This window comes from Chaetodon trifascialis, chromosome 8, assembly GCF_039877785.1.
Source record: "Chaetodon trifascialis isolate fChaTrf1 chromosome 8, fChaTrf1.hap1, whole genome shotgun sequence".
Lineage (NCBI taxonomy): Eukaryota > Metazoa > Chordata > Actinopteri > Chaetodontiformes > Chaetodontidae > Chaetodon > Chaetodon trifascialis.
In genome coordinates this window covers 13,690,297-13,710,267 of record NC_092063.1, presented here as the reverse complement: position 1 = coordinate 13,710,267, position 19,971 = coordinate 13,690,297, and the positions used below count along the sequence as shown (strand labels likewise).

General features: G+C 43.9%; 2 protein-coding genes across 3 annotated transcripts in view; one reads left to right on the top strand and one right to left on the bottom strand.

Moving 5' to 3' along the window:
- Window positions 1-19,971, bottom strand: part of lrp1ab (low density lipoprotein receptor-related protein 1Ab) — an 84,114-nt gene that overhangs the window by 7,739 nt on the left and 56,404 nt on the right. For both annotated transcript variants that reach the window (XM_070968956.1, XM_070968957.1), the window contains exons 39-74: window positions 19,709-19,860; window positions 19,443-19,567; window positions 18,871-19,245; window positions 14,117-14,306; window positions 13,722-13,926; window positions 13,444-13,636; window positions 12,611-12,736; window positions 12,384-12,512; window positions 11,872-11,991; window positions 11,404-11,517; window positions 11,103-11,252; window positions 10,889-11,011; window positions 10,601-10,717; window positions 10,352-10,480; window positions 10,111-10,239; window positions 9,837-9,977; window positions 9,504-9,691; window positions 8,401-8,584; window positions 8,221-8,306; window positions 7,995-8,114; window positions 7,657-7,844; window positions 7,301-7,506; window positions 5,316-5,504; window positions 4,622-4,770; window positions 4,261-4,354; window positions 4,011-4,127; window positions 3,747-3,866; window positions 3,502-3,624; window positions 3,284-3,409; window positions 3,076-3,192; window positions 1,431-1,537; window positions 1,172-1,304; window positions 833-955; window positions 589-711; window positions 354-491; window positions 104-241 (exon numbers count right to left, since the gene is read on the bottom strand). In XM_070968956.1, coding sequence (XP_070825057.1) covers window positions 104-241; window positions 354-491; window positions 589-711; window positions 833-955; window positions 1,172-1,304; window positions 1,431-1,537; window positions 3,076-3,192; window positions 3,284-3,409; window positions 3,502-3,624; window positions 3,747-3,866; window positions 4,011-4,127; window positions 4,261-4,354; window positions 4,622-4,770; window positions 5,316-5,504; window positions 7,301-7,506; window positions 7,657-7,844; window positions 7,995-8,114; window positions 8,221-8,306; window positions 8,401-8,584; window positions 9,504-9,691; window positions 9,837-9,977; window positions 10,111-10,239; window positions 10,352-10,480; window positions 10,601-10,717; window positions 10,889-11,011; window positions 11,103-11,252; window positions 11,404-11,517; window positions 11,872-11,991; window positions 12,384-12,512; window positions 12,611-12,736; window positions 13,444-13,636; window positions 13,722-13,926; window positions 14,117-14,306; window positions 18,871-19,245; window positions 19,443-19,567; window positions 19,709-19,860 — 5,287 coding nt within the window. The remainder of the gene's footprint in view (window positions 1-103; window positions 242-353; window positions 492-588; window positions 712-832; window positions 956-1,171; window positions 1,305-1,430; window positions 1,538-3,075; window positions 3,193-3,283; window positions 3,410-3,501; window positions 3,625-3,746; window positions 3,867-4,010; window positions 4,128-4,260; window positions 4,355-4,621; window positions 4,771-5,315; window positions 5,505-7,300; window positions 7,507-7,656; window positions 7,845-7,994; window positions 8,115-8,220; window positions 8,307-8,400; window positions 8,585-9,503; window positions 9,692-9,836; window positions 9,978-10,110; window positions 10,240-10,351; window positions 10,481-10,600; window positions 10,718-10,888; window positions 11,012-11,102; window positions 11,253-11,403; window positions 11,518-11,871; window positions 11,992-12,383; window positions 12,513-12,610; window positions 12,737-13,443; window positions 13,637-13,721; window positions 13,927-14,116; window positions 14,307-18,870; window positions 19,246-19,442; window positions 19,568-19,708; window positions 19,861-19,971) is intronic.
- LOC139335386 (galanin receptor type 1) lies at window positions 16,450-17,481 on the top strand. Its single transcript, XM_070968966.1, has one exon. It carries the CDS (start codon window positions 16,450-16,452, stop codon window positions 17,479-17,481), a length of 1,032 nt encoding a protein of 343 aa, XP_070825067.1.

The window sequence follows — 19,971 nt, the reverse complement described above, 5'->3', positions numbered from 1 at the left end:
AGCCGATGGAAAGTCTCATTAAATAGAAAAAAATTACAGCCCAGCTCCTCGCCTCCAAAGCGTAAACATCCCAGTGAGTCTGCAGTATTTTGTGCATGTGTACCTCCACAAGTGTGGTGTCCTGTCTTCTGGAAGCCTGGCTTGCAGGAGCAGAAGGAGTCTGTGCCATTAGTGACACAGTGGGCCTCGTCTCCATCACCACACTGAGTCCTGTTGCTCCTGCAGTCATTTAGTTTGGTGTCTGAACAGGAGCACACAAAGGAAATGTGAGTGATTCTGCTGACGTTTAACATTTGAAACCTCAGATCTGTGGTTCACTGTAATATGAAGAAATAAATATTGACATGAGGCACCTGTCTTGCAGTTGATCTCGTCAGAGCCGTAGTCCTCACAGTCGTTGAAGAAGTTGCAGCGCAGAGTGGAGCTGATGCATCTGTGATTGGCACACAGGAACTCATCCTTCTCGCATGTGGGAACAGCTGGAGGGGCCTCTGTGGACATATTAACACAAACACGGGTCAGCAATCTCCTGAATCCAAGCTGAAGAAGGAGGGAATTTCACAGCAATTTCAACGACTCCAAACTTACGACAGTTCAGTTCATCTGTGTTGTCGCCGCAGTTATTGATACCATCACATCTCTTTGACACTTGTAGACACACACGGTCGTTCTGGCAGCGGAAAGCTCTGGTGGGAGGACACTGGAACTTCCCTGAGAGCCAAACAGAGAAAGAAGAGGGACAAAATAGACAAAATAAAGAAAAATAGGTCAGGACAAAAGACGAAGACCGACAGACGTTCAACATGTGTGGGATCCGCATGGCTGCACTCACTGCACTCTTCAGGGTTCTCGTCAGAGTTGTCCCCGCAGTCGTCCTCCCCGTCACACTTCCAGGCGAGGGGTTTACACAGAGTGTTGTTACACTGGAACTCATCCAGAGGGCAGTGACGACCAGCTGAGAAAAACAAGGAAATTATTTTAACCACTGTTGTGGTTTGTATGAAACCTGATTCACCTTTTGAAGGCATTTTGCATTCAGGTACTTTGGCACAATCGGCCAGTTGTGTCACCATTCATAGTCACACATTTCTGGCATGGTTAAAAACAAAACCAAACTATTAGAATAGTCCTAAAAGAACAAAATTCAGCATATACACAAACATACACTTACCAGCACTGCCACAATTCTCCTCATCACTGCCGTCCATGCAGTCAGGGTCAGCATCACACCGCCAGCGGATGGGGATACAGTGTCCGTTCTTACACTGGAACTGGTCGTTGTCACACTTCAGATCACAGTCATGCTGAAGAAACATCAGAGGATCAGCTTTTATACTTACAAATGAATAGTAAACACATAAAATTCAATTTTCTTTCCAGATTAATACAACATATTGCTTAAAGGACACCCAAACATGAACTTTCTGCACCTCATCAGATCCATCAGCACAGTCGTGGTCTCCATCGCACTTCCACCTCCCAGCAATACAGCGGCCGTTTGTGCAGGCAAACTCACTTTCTGAACATTGTCGAGGCACTACAGCAGAGGAAAGGCAAGATTCATGTCAGGCACAACACTGGTACACACCTTTAACACTGAGCTATGGCTGCTTTAGCCTTCAGCACAAAACACAGGACAACGGTTGAAGCAACCACAGAAGAAGACCGCAGGGGGTGATGTGAGAGACTGAAAGGAGCTCAATAAGTCTCAATGTTATTTTAATGAATTTTTAATAGAACTGAATTGATTTAAGTGTTTTATGAATGTTTCCATGATTTATTTGTGGTAAGAATTAGGATTAGCCTTACAATAAACTCTCACGCAGTGGCATCTAGTGGCAAAAAGGAAACAGTACAATAAAATTAGAAAACAAACACATTTAGAGCTCAGCTTGCAGACTCTCACAGGTGGGTGAGGATCAGACAACAGCATGAGTGGAGACACAGCAGGGAGGTGACATAGGGTACATCTCAAGTCTCTAATTTGATATTCCCCTCGCTTCTTGCTTGAAACAGACGCGGTTCTGGTCCACCATCTTGAAGGCTGTCTCAAAGCTCTTATTTCTACTCTGAGGAGTCATAAGTGAGGAGGCACGAGAGCTGCCCTCACCAAAGTATTTTACGGGCCAACACGCCCCCATACTGGATATTGGTTATTAATTGGACGCTGCAGCTGATCAGACTGATCTGATACATCACAACATCACTGGAGTGTCATACCAGAGTGAAGACAGATAACAGAATCAAATAATTAAGTCAGAGCGAGTAGGAGAAAGAGAGACAAGAAACACTTTTCAAATCATGTATCGTCACTCCCATTCACACAGTCACATGTGAGGCTGAGTGTCAGGTTTGATCATTTCAATTTTTTATGAAATATTTAGCCATAAAAATGATTTCTAGCATTAAAAGGCACCATGATCATATTCTGGGTTAGATAAAAAATAATAAATTCTCAATCAGAATTTCAATAAATACTGATGCAAAAAATGAATAAACAATATAAATGAATTCTGCCAGCAGAAATGGTTCCAGTGCCTCTGAGCAGTGGTTGTTAAACGGGTAACAGGCAACAGAGAGAAAACACTGCTACTCCGGCACAGATAACTGTGTGCCTTTACTGGTATTTGCACAGTTCACACGTGTGCAGACACAAATTCATCAAAAGTCTGTACGGCTGGTACGGCTGCTGCCTTCATCACAAATGGACATTGCTTCTCATGACGCTTCAGAGGAAAGGACATTTCTCTGGGAAATGTTCTCTGGGAGGGAACTGTGGGTGCAATTTTAAAGACTTGGGGTGTACCCATAGAAAATTGGAGCAGTGCACAAGTGAAGGTGGAGTAACTTACCTCTGGCTCATACCAACAGGACAGTATGAAATGAAAACGAACATCAAATGAGGTGAGATGCATCAGAAATGACAGTGAACGGGTGTTAGTGCTGAACGAGAGCCTTCGTATGCACAGTTAACAGTACAAAGTGAGTGTAAGTGACACTGGGCGAGGTGAGACAACAGATGTTGACAGTATACAGTACGAAGGTGTTGCACTCCAAGCTGAAAGTGACACCTACTACACTTGTCTTCATCTGAGTTGTCCCCACAGTCGTTGTCGTAGTCACACTGCCAGCGGCCCGGCACGCAGCGGTTGTTCTTACATCTGAACTGGTACGGCTCACACGTCCTCTCAGCTGTACAAACCACAGACAATGGTACTGTCAATAACACCAAAACAGAAAGAACTAATTCCCGATTAATTGTAAACTGAGAGGATTTTCTTACCACACTCCTCTTTTGGTTCATCTGACGCATCGCCACAGTCGTCCTCGCCGTCGCACTTCCAGCGGGCAGGAATGCAGCGTCCGGAGTCCTTACAGCGGAACTCGTCCACACCACAAGTCATCTGGGCTGGAGAAGGAAACATTTCGGAGGTGGTTACATTTGAGAGCTGGTTAGGATGACTCATGAAATAAAAGTGCAAAATAAAATGGGAGTTTTACTGCAGTTGGTGGGTTCGTCAGATCCGTCCACGCAGTCATTGTCGCGGTCACACACCCAGACACGAGGTATGCATCGTTTGGTGATGGCACACTGGAACTGGGTGGGCGCACACGTGACCTCAGCTTTGGGAGGGAATAACAGATTTATAGTTAATGCATGAAGTTAAACATCAAAGTGAAAGAATAGCAAACGACAGACCTGGCACTGTTACATAAGATATAAGTGGAAAAAAGCTTCGACTCACGGCAGTCTTTCTCGTCCTCTCCTTCTCCGCAGTTGTCCTGGCCATTACAGCGGAAGATCCCTGGGATGCAGCGGCTTGGGTGGGAACATTTGAACTGACTGGGCAGGCAGACGTGAATATCTGCGGTGCAGTAACACAGGCGGACAGAGAATCAAGCAACGGATTTGATGCTAAGTCACAACAACAATAAAGTGACAAAAAAAACAACAGACAGGGCATGTTATTAAAAGTGTAAGATAATTATCTGAGGAAAGAGAGACATACCACAGTTGGCCTCGTCTGAGTTGTCCTGGCAGTCGTTGTCTCCATCGCAGATGTAGGCGGGGTTGGTGCAGATGCCTGTGCCACACTGAAACTGCCCTGGCCTGCATTTAAACTCAGCTGTCATGGGGAAAAGGAGTCACAGTGTGTAAGGAACACACTGAACTTGCACTTCAAAACTAAATCACATGTACTGTATTTTACAGGAATGTGACACACTATGATCTCCTAATTATCTTTCTCAAACACTTACGGCAGTCTTCTGGCTCATCTGAACGGTCACCGCAATCGTCCTCCGTGTCACATTTCCACCAGAAAGGAATGCACTTGTCATTCTTGCACACAAACTGCAGCAGGAAGGTGGAAATTACTCAGTTAATTAAAGTGGTGATAGGGCATAACATCAGAGGCTCCTCTGATCCAACGCCACTGACAAAAGCACGAGCTAGCTACTGTAGCACTGGGCAGCCAGCCAGCTGTCAATAGACAATCAGCAGACATAAGCAGTTCATCAAACAAGACACAGCGAGACATGGAGGAACAAAAATCCACTTATCAACTGTAGTCATTCAGTCATACTCGCATGCATGATTGTGTTTGCACAGCCTCTTTACCTGGCTGGCTGTACAATTGGACATGCAGGTACGCTGATCATTGGCCAGGTAGAAGTTGGTGGGACAGGCACACTTGTAGCCTCCTCCAGGAGAGAGGAGACAGAGGTTGCTGCAGCCGCCATTGTTTGTCTGGCATGGGTGGTTGAGCACTAGCAAAGAGACGGAGAGAGGGGATGTTTTTGCTTCTTGTTTTTCAGATGAGGTCTTATAATATCTGGGTTAATGTTGGGGGAATTATAGTCATGTGCGTCTTTGCATCTTTATATTTCAATACACATAATGAATTCCTACATAACACTGTTAATACTCATTCAAATCTTCTGTCTGGACTTGATGTTTAGTTCAGTGTACATTATATTGAAGTCACATAATGTCATTTGGGAATAGTGATTTGTTGATTAAAACCCACTTTTCCATTGTTTCCCATATTGCCTTTGTGCTTCATCTTAATACACCACAAAAACAACAAACAAAGTTTGTCTTCATTTATTGAGAACATTGAGAAGTGTTTTCCTGTTTTTGTACACAGTCAACACCAAGGCCACCAAAGATTTCATATCCTAACAACAAATATACACAGTGTTTGTACAGTTATGTGTACTACGACTGGCATACTGCATGCTATTTTCTGTCAAATTCCCAAAGCTCCATACATCCATTACTACATGCTTCCTACTGCAGTGTGGCCTCTTACCCTCCGGCTGGCGATAGGGATGGTAGATGTGGATGTCCATGGGGCGATGCAGGGTGCTGATCAGGGTGGTCTTGTTGGTACCCAGGCTCTTATGAGCTCTGTTGATGGACTTTGTCTCCCAGTCAGTCCAGTAGATGTACTCCTCAAACAGAGTCATGGCAAAGATGTGGGGGATGTCGTGGTTGAGAACTGCGAAGCACCAGACAAACATGAGATTGCACTGCTCAGGAGAAAACAACTGAACGAGCGCTCAGGTACAGTCAGTCTGTCATACCGAGGATTTCTCACTATGATTCTGTGAAGCAATTCATTTCTATAACTTCTCAGCAAAATCAATATTTTTCCTGAAAATGTAAATATTTTTAGCTTAAAAATGATCAGTCAACACTCCCATATTCCAACAATCCGATGACCAATGGGAACTCTAATTATTACATAATTTTGTGAGATGGCGTTTTCCTATTCTTGCTGCTGACGTGTTGATTTATCCCAAAGAGAACAATCTTAAACTGTTAATGCAAAATAGAGGTAGGGTGGGGTTCACAGCTACAGCAGCTCCACTATATCTGTGTCTTATGTAAGGGGTTCTACGCCTCATTAGGCTTTACACTGTAATTGCACTTTTTCTGCGCCCATATACTTCACTGTTTGCTCTCAATATTTGAGTCTGGTGCATTATGGAAACACACCATTAGTTTCTGCTGTAAAACACAGCAATCCAAATACATCACACGTACATGGATCAGAAAATGTAAGAAGAAACACACACGAGGCAAAAGGGTGGCACACAAGATCAAAACGCCTCGTCATTAGGCGACCATGGATTCTGTATGGATAACAAGTGACGTGCTTTAAACAACTAAAATGTTGTTGTCAGGTGATAGGAACCGTTTTACAGCATCAGGTTGAACTGTGATATTAGTCAGATTAGCACAAAGCTCCCTTTGGTCAATCCTTATCTGAATTCAAACAGGCATAGTCTCGTTCTGCAAACACACACAAGGCCACAGGTGTTTGAATGGTGTGTGTGTATCAAAGGATGGGTGAACAGCCCCTTGGACAAACTACTGGTGGACTAACACCACCAAGCTAATACAAGACTGTGAGGTGTTCTCTTATGAACCGTAATTTCGTATAGAAAAGGCAGTTTTTCATGTTTCCATCTGAGTGGTTTTCCTCTTGAATGAAACACTCGGGATGTTAAAAGCTTGTAGGGCGCTCATAGTACAATGCTCTCATACACCCACAAGTTTACATTATGCTCATTCCTATTCTAGGAATGATGGGATGCCATAGCTATGTATGAGCAGAGCAGAGCTCAGCAAATGTGAGAAATTTCAAAACAAACGCCCGCTGCACTTCAGAATTCCTCTGCATGCCTGGTCGGCTGACAATATCAACTATTGTAGCGATCGTGCTAAACAACAGAGCGCTATGCAGTCGTCATGCATGTTAGAGGCCTCATTGGTCAGAACAATCTCGCCCATTCAGGGCTTCTGTCCCCTGGGTCTATGCTGCAGGACTCCAGCCCAGCGGACAACCATCAGACCAGCCTGCTTATGCTTGGTGACTCCCAAACAAGTATGTTCATATGCATGATGAGAGGAAACTCATTCAGACAGCTGACAAGTCCATTATCCTGTCACCCTACAGAATTTAGCCACATCAACAGCTGAACATCCAGTTTCTGCACCTCCTTTCTTCACTACTTCACGGTGGTTTGTCATAAAACATTTCCCCTGTTAAAACACTTAAAGCTTCCCAGTAAACCACCAGACTAAATCACATGCATTAAAAATATGGTGGCTTCAGCGACACAAAAATACAATGGAAAAAATATTGATTCACATGCACATGTTCCAGTATATTTACAGACAATATTTAGACCAACACATGCAACTGGACTCCCATGCTGTCACAAATCAGTTGGAAAATTGTGTAAGAGCAGTAAAAAAAGATTCAGTTTCTGTGTATGAATCTGTTACCTGTGTGTCTGCTGGTGCCATCCAGGCTGGCAAACTCAATGTAGTCCTCCCTGGCATCGGCCCAGTATATACGGTCGTTGATGAAGTCCAGGGTTAGTCCATTGGGCCATGTGATCTTATCTTGTACAATGACACTTCTGTTGGTGCCGTCCATCCCAATTCTCCCAATGTGAGGGTTGTCACCCCAGTCAGACCAATACAGATATCTAATCAGGAGGGGATAAGGATAGTGTTACAGGTACAGTTAGTGAGTCTGAATAAAATTCAGCTTAAATTCAAAATATGGCTCTGCATTTATCATGAGCAGATGAGAGTGTTTATAGCCTGTGAAACCTAATATAAGCTGTGCTTCTCACCCATAGCGTACGTCAACGGCCACAGCACGAGGTTCCCTCAGGCCGCTGTTCACCAACACAGTCCGGTAGGCCCCATTGAGTTTTGACACCTCGATGGTGTCCCGTCCTTTGTCACACCAGTACAAGTTCCCGCCAACCCAATCCACCGCCAAGCCATCCGGGTTGCTCAGGGAGGTCCGGTGCAAAACCTGCCAGTTCAGGTTTTACACGACATTAGACAAGGATTAAGTTTCCAGTAAGACAACTTTCAGAAAAAGAGGATAATACTATGCTTAATGCATTGGCTGTGTCTTTTAAATTTCCACTGAGATAAAAGAGCATTTGACTTCCTCACTGACCTCCATGTTGCTGCCATTCATACGCATGCGTCGGATCATGCTGCCCTGAGTGGTCACGTCTGTCCAGTAGATCATCTGCTCTGCATAGTGGAAGTCCAGTGCTACTGCATTATTCAGACCCTGAAACACAGGTAGGTATATCATTAACTGGTGTATGGAGCACCAATAATAAGAACTTGAGCTTGGTTTGTTTCAGCAGGTCAAACTGAGACCCAGTGTGTCTCACCTGTTTTATAAGAGTGTAGTTGGAACCATCCAGGTTGAGTTTTCTCAGGTAGTACCGGTTGGCAAAGATCAAGTAGGGCTCCTCTTCTACACACAAACACCAGACAGAAAATATGAGCTTCAGCACTGAATTGGCTATGAGCAACCAGCAAAATGCACAACACACACAAGCACGCCTTACCCGATGTGGACTTGCAGATGGTGGGGTCATTGGGGCTGAGTTCAAAGCCATCCACGCAGAGACAGTGGAAGCTGCCGTGTGTGTTGATGCACCGCTGCGAACACGGGTAGGTGGTTGTGCACTCGTCTATATCCACACACGTCTTCCCATCCCGCTTCAGCTGGAAACCAGGATGACACCTGCACTGAAGGGGCCAAGAGCGCAGGAGAAATGTCAGAATCTCACAGCCTGCAGGTTCTGGCACTTTTCACCTCTGGGTCTCTACCAGTTACACGGGCCAGCCACCGCCTGCCACAAACCCTCTGTCCATCAACCTGACATTATGTGTTTTTCCTTTCACCCAAAGCTTAAGTCTTAACCACTAAAAGCTCAACACTGACATGAAATCCAGTCGCTGCTGTCAAATAAGTTGCATAAATAGCTATGAATCTAATTTGTGGGGAACTGTCTAACAGCAGGGAGCATGAGTAAAAGACAAGAAAGCATCCAATGTGTTTGTAAGTGGCATGAACATCATCTTACCACAAGGCATTACAAGTGGAAATCAGCTTGAACCATCACTTCTCATAAGTATATCTGTGTTTTGACAGACTTCAATGCACACTCTCACATGTCAAAACTCCTTCGTACACTAAGCTGCTATATGCACAAAGAAAGCCATACTTGGGCAAATCCGTGAAGTGGTGAAGTTGTGTATGATTAAATGTTGTGTATTTAACACCTCCCACCAGCATAATGTGAATTCTTTTGGTGTACAAATTGTTCATTATCATTTTCAAATGAAGCTCTGACCACAGCCTCAACACCACAAACATGAGAGTTCACACAGAGTTCAAGCTGTTCTAAGACTGGCCTCCTACTTTCAAGAAAGAGAGCCAAAACATGTTTTTGTCTTACGTAACTGCATGCCTGAAGTGAGTGGTTCCCGACCTTTTAACTTCAGGTCCTCCCTAACTCACCATTGCAGCATAGAGTACACCCCATTTGTCGGTGAGGTAACTGGCAGAATTTCTTTCCCAATTAAAATCAGTGAGTTCATGGAGTAATTAGATTTGCTTTACTTAGGGGGGAAAAGCATTAAAACAACCAACTTGAAGGCTTACCTTGAAGCCAATCTTGAGGTCATCACAGAGCTGCGAACAGCCACTCATCTTACTGTTGAGACACTCGTTGATGAAGCAGTTGAGTTCATCTGATCCATCACCGCAGTCATCATTGCGGTCACATAGCAGTGTCTCATTCAAGCACTTGCCATTACGGCACATAAAGGCTGACTCATTACACGTTCTCTCTGAAATCAAAGACAAATGATATGTTATATTAGACTCACTCTGAAACGGGATGCTATGGCAGCTATGGTTTCTCATATGACTCATACTCATTATGTTGGCAAAGAAATAGTCATACAGAGATAAAATGGTGATTATAAGCCCTACCTGAGTCAGTGCAGCGAGGGTTCTTGGGAGCCTCATCAGAGCGATCCTGACAGTCAAACTCTCCGTCACACTCCCACTTCTTCTGGTTGAGGCAGCGGCCGTTGGCACAGCGGAACTCATCTGGGCCACATGTTGGGTATTCTACACCAGAACAAGAGTATGTTTTCATTAACCTTAACCTTGCCTGGTGGTACAGTAAAAATAATCAGTCTCTCACAACCTATTTTTTGGTCTTCTGCTTTTCTCTTCCAGGATCACAATTGCATACACTCACCACATTCTGGGGATTCATCTGAGCCATCAGAGCAGTCAATGTCATGGTCGCATACAAAGTGCTTGGGGATGCACTGCCTGTTCTGGCACATGAACTCATTATCCACATCGCAAGTGCTGTTGGTGTACACTGAAAGGGGAAAAGAACACACTGCAGTTAATGGACCGTGCTGGAGCGTTTCTGTGGTTTTTATTTCTTCACCACAGAGCAGAGAGATTTTCCATAGGGTTATCCCACTCACTGCAGCCAGCCTTCACACTCTCATCAGCTCCATCAGGACAGTCCTTGTCTCCATCGCACTTCCAGCGTTGAGGCACACACATGTGGGAACCAGGACACTGGAAAGCCTCAGGACTGCAGGTCTTGGATTCTGGAATAACATTATGGGAAAGTACAACATCAGGAAATCTTACGAATACAGTTAAATGCTTCCAAAGGGCGTGGGAGAAAGCACTCTCACACTGCTGAGCGCAAGTAATATGTCACTTACTGCATTTCTGGTCCTCGTCAGAGCCATCACCACAGTCATCAGAGCCGTCACACACCCAGTGGGAGGAAATGCAGCGGTGGTTCCCACATTCAAACTGGGTGGATGTACAAAATTTGTCTGCAAAGGATGGCAAAGAGAGCTCAGCATTTTGGAGAAATTATTCAATTTAGGTCACAGTTTTCCGTGTGCAGTGGGAAGCCTAACGAGTAACAGTCAAGTTTTTCCAGTATGCTTCGTGTTTTCAAGAAAAAATAAGGGTATTAGAGGACAACTTTGTAGCAGACTGACCACAGTGTGTCTCATCAGCTCCATTCTCACAGTCATTCTCCTTATCGCAGGTCCAGCTCATAGGAATGCAACGACCACTGGGACAAGCAAAGAAGTTGACTGGACATTTAAGCTTCCTTTTATCTGCAAGACAACAGAAAAAAAACGTACTGTAGAACCTTTGACTATTTCAGAGAAGCTCAAAGCATTTTAGAGAGGAAACATAGTCCCTAACCTGGGCAGTTCCTCTCATCGGAAAAGTCTCCGCAGTCGTTGTTGCCGTCACACACCCACGAGGACAGATAACACAGAGTAGTCTTCTCACAGCTCTGGAAGGACGCTCCTTTTACTCCCAGGCGGAAGAAACGGGAGCAATCGGTGGCTTCTGAAAACAAAGGAAAAAGCTTTTTAACACCAACTTTAAAGAAATATTAACTAATCCACTGAGCTCATTTTCCCCACTTGAATCTCATTCTTATTAATCCAGCGTTCCCCTTCAATAATGCTATTCATATCATTACAGTAGATTTACTTACGGCAGTTCATTTCATCACTTGCATCCTCACAGTTGACCACCTGGTCACAGCGGCTGAAGTTGGAGATACAACTTCCATCTTTGCACTGGAACTCTCCAACTTTGCATAAGGTCACTGCAGGATGCACAGGAGATTTCGCAAATGAGGAAATATGTACGCCCTCACAAGCAAATAAAGCCTCATTAGTCAACTTTACTTAAAGTTTAGTATGTGCCTTACAAAAATGTAAGTGAATAAGTAACATGCTGAATAGAGAACATCCAAGACCTGCAGCCCAGACCTCAGACACTCAGCCATCTTTTAAATTTGTTCTTCACTTCTTCTCTGGCAGAACTAATCCAGTTAAGGTGTGCAAAATCTGATACCAGGCAAACATGGTTGACATGGTTTCTATTTGTGCGTCTATCAAAAGCTTAACTAATGATTTTGCAATCGGTTGCAGCTATAAAATGGACATTAATGACTTACTGTTGCAGGGCAGTTCATCTGAATGGTCACCGCAGTCATCCGTGCCGTCACACCAGAACTGGTGGCCGATACAGCGGCCATTCATGCAGCGTCTGTAGCCTTTCTTACAAATTCGATTGGCTGAGGAGGAGCAGCATTTGATTAGAGTTAGCTTAAGTGCAGAGTCCTTGTTTTTATTATTATTATTCTTTTTACATATTTTAAATATGAAAATCTACCATTTTTTTAGAAATTAAACTGATAAGCTGTACAACATATTCTGTATAAAGCATACTAAATTTCCTACACTTAGCTCAAAATGTACATTTCTGTCCCTGGTAGTAATCTTTATTCTACGGTCATATATTAGTCCTAATTTTTGTCTCAATCTAATAATAATTTATAGCATTTATGCACTTATTCTACATTGCTTTGAATATGAGCATCAACTTATTACCTGCAAATGAATAAAATATAAATGATGACCTGTGACAGCTCATAGTACACTGACTAATAGCCCCATAAAGACTCACCACAATAGGACTGCTTCTCATCAGACTTGTCCTTGCAGTGGGCCATGCCATCACAGGTCAGGCTGTAGTTGATGCAATCGCCGTTTCCACACTCGAAGTCGTCCACACTTCCACATGACACATTCAGTGCTGATGAGGCAGACACATTTCAAATTCAGCAACATTTCATAAAGACGAGGCTTTGTAAATTTTTATCCTAATATAAAGGAAGATGATCTGTCTCTTACAAGAGCAGGTGTTGTCTTCCAGAAGTTGTCTGTCTCCACGGCAACTGCAGTTGACCCGTCCATCAGATGTAGGCAGACACAGGTCTTGACAACCTCCATTATTTGTTCGGCAAGGAGAAAACTCACCTGAGGAATGTAAAAGACAGAACGGTTAGTTAGGACAGTAATATCATGTTTTTTTATTGTGGAGACTTTTCTCATGTCAAAAGGATTGAAACAGAGCCCAACACTATGTATCCAACGATATGAAGTCAAGGCTATTCAGCATGGTCATATTTATAATCTGTGGACACTGTCTTTCACAATGTACAAGATAACAAGGCGAAGACTGTACAGTCATGGAGGCTGTGAGGCTCGCATGCTGGTGTTTAGCAGGTGTAATGCTGACTATGTTGATCATCCAGTTAATTTGCCAATTCGCAATAAACACAAAGTACAGCTGAGGCTCATGGGAATCTCATTAGTTTTATGGGTAGTTGGTCATAAATCAAAGTACTGAACAAATCAAGATTTTGACCTGATGATGGCGCTAGAGGAAAAGTCAGGAGATGACCAAAGTGATTACAGTTCATCCTGAGCAGGACATAGATATCTGTCAAAAAACACGGAAATCCATCCAATACTTAATAATATAGAGGTATTTCAGACTTCCCGACTGAACGATATGACTATTCCTAGAGCCATGGTGCTTGCATGACTAAAAAAAAAACCTCCACAGCCTTTTTTGAAACATGGCAAAACAAGCCTTTGTAACACTGATGACATTTGCTGGAATTATGTCATTGAGAGCAACCTGTAGAAACTTCACAATTACTTCAGTGCATAATACTCACAGCTGTTGGTATCATTAGCCACAGCAATGATGCCCATTGGCTGCTGAGGGATGTCAGCTCGCAGCACTTTCATGTCTCCTCCTGTGTATTTGTCAGCTCTAAGGACGGCCCTCCTCACCCAGTCAGTCCAGAAGATGTAGTCTCCATACACAGCCAGGCCAAACGGATGGACAGGTTCATTCTTCAACAAGACCTGAAGCAGAGACATTTAAGTATCTTTCACAGAACAATGACGAGTCTTCTTTATAGCCAAAGGAGAAATTAAAGGGCTGTCTTACATATCGGCTGCTCCCATCATATTCGCAGCGTTCAATCTTGTCCAGTGTGGCGTCAGAGAAGTAGAGTTTCTCAGCGCGGTGGTCTATGGCCAGGCCGTTGGGAGTTTTAATATCACTGCCAATGATCACGAGCACATTGGCTCCATTCAGAGAGGCTCTCATGATGCTGGGAGACTGCTCATTCCAGTTGGTCCAGAACATGAGACTGGAATGGGAACAAACACAGGACAAGTATAATGATGTGCAGTGGGAGTTTCCAAAATGTCTTGGCACCAATATTATGGTTGACTGTACGAACATAAATCTGCAGTCCAAAGAAAGAAGAAAAAGAAAACAGTAATGGAGCTGTGCTTTGACATAGTCCAGAACGGCATGTTTCGATATTAATGACTCACTCCTGACACTCGTCCAGCACAAAGGCTCTGGGGTGGTCTTCTCCAGACATAGTGACCACAGTGTTGCGGTTATAGGCCACAGAGCGGCTCTGGTCCACAGTGTGCCGTGTGATGGTGGACGTTGTGTAACTGGTCCAGTAGAGTGTATCCCAACCACGGTGGTATGCCAGGCCCTCAACTGACCCAACATCTGTGAAGCAGAGAAGAAGAAAATGGCCCACTGTAAATATTTTGGAACTACAACACTATGTTTTCTGACTATAGCTCTTGCTGTTGTCCAGCCAAAACTGAAGGAGCAAAAAGCTTCGAAGAACATATTCTTCATTTCACGTCGTGTGGAGTGAAACTAGGAGCTTTAATGAGGAAATTCAGCGAGAATTTAATATATCGTTAATCACTGTCATAGTCAAGCAAGTTGTCCCTTAAGGTTATCCCAATCTTCCCACTTCAGGTCATGAACGGTGAAACAAGGAAGAAAAACACAGTTTAAAAAAAAAGTGAAAAAACCACACTGAGCAGAGTGTGTGCCACACCTGCTGTTCCTGGAGAGGGTTTAAACATTCTGTATCATCCTGTCATTTCATGGCTGGCTGCCTGCACATACAAATACTGCTCCCTGTGGATACTCATTCATGGCGACTTCTTGTTCTGGGAAGAAAACTGCCACTGAACAGCTTGAGTCACTTTAGGGATATCAGTCAGGGAGAAGAAGTCAGCCATGAAAGGTAAAGATAAAACAGCCGCTCATTGTCCGTCATCCTTTTGTCCTGAGACCCCCCACTCATATTGCATGCAGTAGTACTAATGTTTTTATTCATGGAGCCTACATGGCACACATTAAAAAAAAAGGTGCACGGCAGTCTTACAGGCTCCAAGGTGTGCATCCATCTGTTCTTGGTCACACTAGCAACCACATTTATGACTATGTACATTCAACAATAAAAATCTGAAGACTCCACAAAAATGTTTGCTCTTGCCTTAAAGTCAATAATTGTCCCTTAATAGATGTTGCAGATGAGTGACGAAGTACCCGAATCAGCCATAATGCAGGACAATTTAAGGCTGAATACGTTGTTAACCAACCTAAATGTAACTTAAAGACGAGCATAGGGTCAAACAGCAGAGACACGTTTGTGTTTTTCATGGTCAACGTTCAGGCTTGTACAAAACAGAAATGAGGAAAAAAGCATACTTGAACAGCTAGATGCTTGGATTGAGGGAACCCACATACTGAGGAGGGATGAGTAAAGTAGGTTCAAGCCAGTATTATGTAATGATAAACAGCACAATTACTCCTCCCCTTGCCTAGATCAGCTCAGCCCATGGTTACTGTGCAAACAGTGATGAAAACCTGTCGGGAAGACTCGGAACAGAGCCTTTCCGACTCACAGGAGTAACCCAAGTGACACCTGACAATTAGCAAGCTTATGGTACTATTCATTCGAAGATCATTAATTACTTTTTTCCTTCAGTGCTTGAAGGTTATGTTGATGATACCATAACTTCTCTGCTGGTGAGGTCTACAGGTCTCTGAAGAGCTTCTAAATGGACAAGATGCCTCCTGCCTCGGTGACCACTTAACTTCAAGTAGCATTGACTGCTTTTAAAGTGGAATATCTGTTGGTAACCACTGGGATGAATTTGTCCTCTGTTGCCTGGTTTCAAGAAATCAATACAGCCACAGAGTAACTGCTACACTGGCATCTCTCCGGATTTGACCCGATCCGCACTTCCTTGGATAATGAAGGACATGCTGACGCAGCCAGGGAAAAGCCAGTGTGCAAGGACTGCTCCTTAAGGTCATGTTGATGAGACTTTTTCTGGACAACAACACATTTTAAGAGAAGTTTTCTGAGACGTTCAGGTGAGAGAGCCATATCCAAACCATCTTTAAGTAGCTCCTTCAAACAGCTGGGAAAAAGCAACGGTGACACAATAGGAGAAAAACCTTTTTAGACGGATTCAACCAGACACAAACAGAAGCATGTGTGGCTCAAGAGGCAGCGGGATAACCACTATCTCTGGGCACTTGACAGTGAATTCTGACTGCTAAAAATAAACTGGAATATACTTTGATCGTCTTCCCAGGAAGAGCACCGATTCTAAATGTCAATGAATAACTCAACTGGCCAGTGCAATATTAACCACTGAACTAATTGCTATCATTTTGAGAGTACCTAATGCAGTGTGGTCATACCTGTGATTAGTACAATTTAATACATGAACTGGAGCCATCAGATGCATCACCCAGACACTGCATGAACATGCTGCTCTGATGCTCAGCCTTAACAGGCCATTAGATTCATTACTTTGTTGACTTTCATTGTGCATACATGGAGACTTTGGGGCAGCAAGTAAATAGCAGCAGCCTTGAACAAACAAATGATGAGGCTTTGATTAAGATCTTGGTGGCCATCCTGGACGGGCTAATTCTGGTGACTGGCCTGGTGGGCCAAACCCTGGTCATCACTGTTCTTACTGGCAGGAGGAAAAAAGAAAGCCAACCACCGCACAGCACAGACACCCTGCTGTTGGCTCTGAGTGCTGCTGACCTGCTGCTGCTGCTCTGCCTGCCTTTCCACACCACTGCCATTACCCTTGGCTTCTGGCCTTTCGGCAGCTTTCTGTGCAAGGCCATCAGCTTCCTGGGTGTGGCCTGCTCAGCTGCTTCAGTCTTTACCCTTGCAGCTTTGGCTGTGACACGATACGTGACAGTGGTGCACCCCACCTGGGCGTACCGTTCGAGAATGCACCGACGCATAAAGGTGACAGTAGCTCTGCTCTGGGTCCCCGCCTCCACCTTGGCAGCGCCGCAGTTTGTCTTCCGCACAATTAAGGCGTCAAGCGTCGTGTACTGCTTTGCCTTCCTGTCTGACTTCAGCCAGCTGGTCTACAGCATTGCTCTCTTCCTGTTTGGCTTTGCTCTACCACTGGGCATTATTGTATTGATGTATGCCAAGATCTACTGTTTTCTTCGACACACGCGGTTGCTTAGGAACGCTCCCCAGCTGGAGCGCTACCAGAGACAGGTCACCCACACGTCAGCTCTCCTTGTCCTGGTATTCACTCTCCTCTGGCTGCCCTCCTATGCCCTCATGTTTTCCTTCATTGGAGCAACCATAATAGGATCACATGGATACAAGATTATTGCCATCCTGGCCAGACTGTTGGCATCCTCTGTAGCAGTGGTAAACCCTATACTGTATGGGCTGATGTCCCAGAAGTTTAGGCGAGAATTACTAGAGCTGGGTAGAGAACGCTGGGCATGCTGCAAAAGCTGTCTGATTGGTTGTCCTCATGTGATGAGTAGGGACATGGTGCAGCCCTTTGAGCTGGACACAACCTCAGAAAGAGGCCAAAACTGAGTCTTTAGCCAAAAACAAAACTGCTACCTCATTACTCACTTAATCTTGGCACTTGGTAATATAGTTTAAAGAATTATTGGGATTTTACTATGTCTGTATATATTTATATATCATTGTATGAAAACATATGCAAGATGACATATGTAATAAAGTATTGTTAAATGCAATTCATTCCATTGTTACGTAGTATATAAGGTAAAACTCTTCACCTCATGCACATTTCGTTAAGTTTCTAAATACAAGTTGCTTGGATTAATTAATTTGAACAGTATTGGTACCCATTTGGTGAGCGTCAGTGATATCTGTGAGGTGAGGTGTCTGCACAGAGCCAAAATGACACACACAAAAAAAAAACAACACCCACCCCAGCCATAGTCTGTTCACCCTGCTGCTGTCTGGCAAGCGATAAAGAAGTATCTGCTTCCATACCGCCAGACTACAAAGCAGCTTCTTTCCTCCTCAACTCATTCCCAGAATCCACAATAAATAGAGCAGTTTGTTTTTTGTGTGTGTAGCATAAAGGGACTACAGCTTGTATGATGAAGTACAACCCAGTGTTGTAGAATGATAAAAAAATGAACCTTGAACATTGAACCTTGAGAATGCAGTAAAACAGTGATCATATAATCGTGTTATTATTCTACTAAAAGTTGATATATGAAAATATTGATTTATTGCCAAGTCTTATCTGGCAATGATACACTCCTTAGAGAACTGAACTAAATACTGTAGCTGGGGGATGAAAAGCTGTGTGGAAAAACTGGCCATCATTTTCATTCAATCTGTTCAGATCACTGTTCTCAATGCAACATCAATAAACACACTAACCTCATGCACTCTATTTGTTTTCCTGTCTTTCCTATCAAAGAATTACAGTTTTGAATATGGCTTGCTAATGTGATGCTTTTCTGGATGGAGTTCAACGACCTACCCTTGAATCATTTAAAGAGAGTGGGATTTAAAAGACACTTCAGTGTTGAAACAAGCAAAAAAAGCACAGAATGTGTGTGTGTGTGTGTGTGTGTGTGTGTGTGTGTGTGTGTGTGTGTGTGTGTGTGTGTGTGCGCGCGCGTGCAAGTGGCTCTTCAAGTGGCAGGCCTAAGTGATGTCAATCTCCTCTGGTTGAGAAGCTGCAGCTGTGTGTAAATTACAGTGGATCCTCCTGAGTGCTTGTGTTGTCAAAATGTGTGATGATGGCTGTTTACAGTGTCGAGGAGACGAGGGACAACATTCAATTATTAATGGACCGGATAAAAGAAAGGGTTCCACAAGGCAACACAGCTGAAATTCACATGGAGAGACAGAGTGGAAGGAAAGGTTAGGTGAATGCTCAGTGGAGTTTTCAGGTGTTGAAAAGAAGTGGCATATGATTGATGACTCCATACTTACTGTCCACAACAATCTTGCGGTCTGTGCCATCATCATTGATCTGTTGGATGTTGCCAAAGTGGATGTCACTGAAGAAGATGCGGTTGGCTCCCTTCCCTCCGCCGCCATGATAGTCAAAGCTAAGGGCGATGACATTCTTCATGTGGTCAGGGTCCTCAAACGGCTTTATTGGCGCGTTGAGGTTCGTCTCGTCGGACAGGTGGATGCTCTTCAGTATGGTACGCTCTGAGTACAGCAGGTATCCGTCATAGTCACGGCAGCTGCGGTTGTCCTCTGCCAGCATGCCGTGAGCACAGGCGCAGGTGCGCTCAGTGTTGCCACGGAAAAGACACAGCTGCTCACAGCCGCCATTGTTGTCTTTGCAGACGTTGGTGCCTGGGGAGAGTTTGACACATTTTTGTGGTGTGCTGTTTATCAAATAATGAGTCTGGTTAAACACAGCATTTCATCAATTCCTGGGGGGCTCACAGTTTTTGAGAGGACATTTTTATCAGATTTCATGGCAAAAAAAAGCTCATTTTTAAGGGTTTGTAGTTAAGTTTAGTTTGTGTGTGTTTTGAGTGTGTTCCTACCTTGCTGCCTGGCCCTGTTGAAAACCTTGATGTCTTTCAGCTGCACACCAATGCCAGTCCTAAGCTGCACAGCATCTGTAGCGTTGTCTTTGCTGCCTCTCTTAATGGAGCCATTGGCATGAGTCCTAAACAAAAGACAACAAAAATTGTTGAGTCAATTAACATCATGGTACATTATGAAATAAACCACGATTCAACAGCTGTCATTGATTAACAAGTAACTAGATAACGAAGCAATGAACAAATTTATTAACCACTGAACTGACCTGTCACTCCAGTAGATGTATTCCTCAAATACAGACACAGCAAACATGTCCATGTTGTTGTTGGCCAGCACCAGCTCCCTGTTCTCTCCAGTCTCCAGGTTGATACGCTCAATCTTGTCAGTCCTGGCATCGCACCAATACAGCAAACCCTCCTGCATGGAGAAAACAGAAATAAATTAGTGTTGATTATTCAGGGAAGGTCACATTTTCAAAATGAAAATCAAAACGAAAAGGTATGAGGGAGACTGGCTTCCTGGTACATT

What these genes read in the sequence shown, in the direction of transcription:
- LOC139335386 (XM_070968966.1), top strand. Translation starts at nt 16,450, where the DNA reads ATGGAGACTTTGGGGCAGCAAGTAAATAGCAGCAGCCTTGAACAAACA.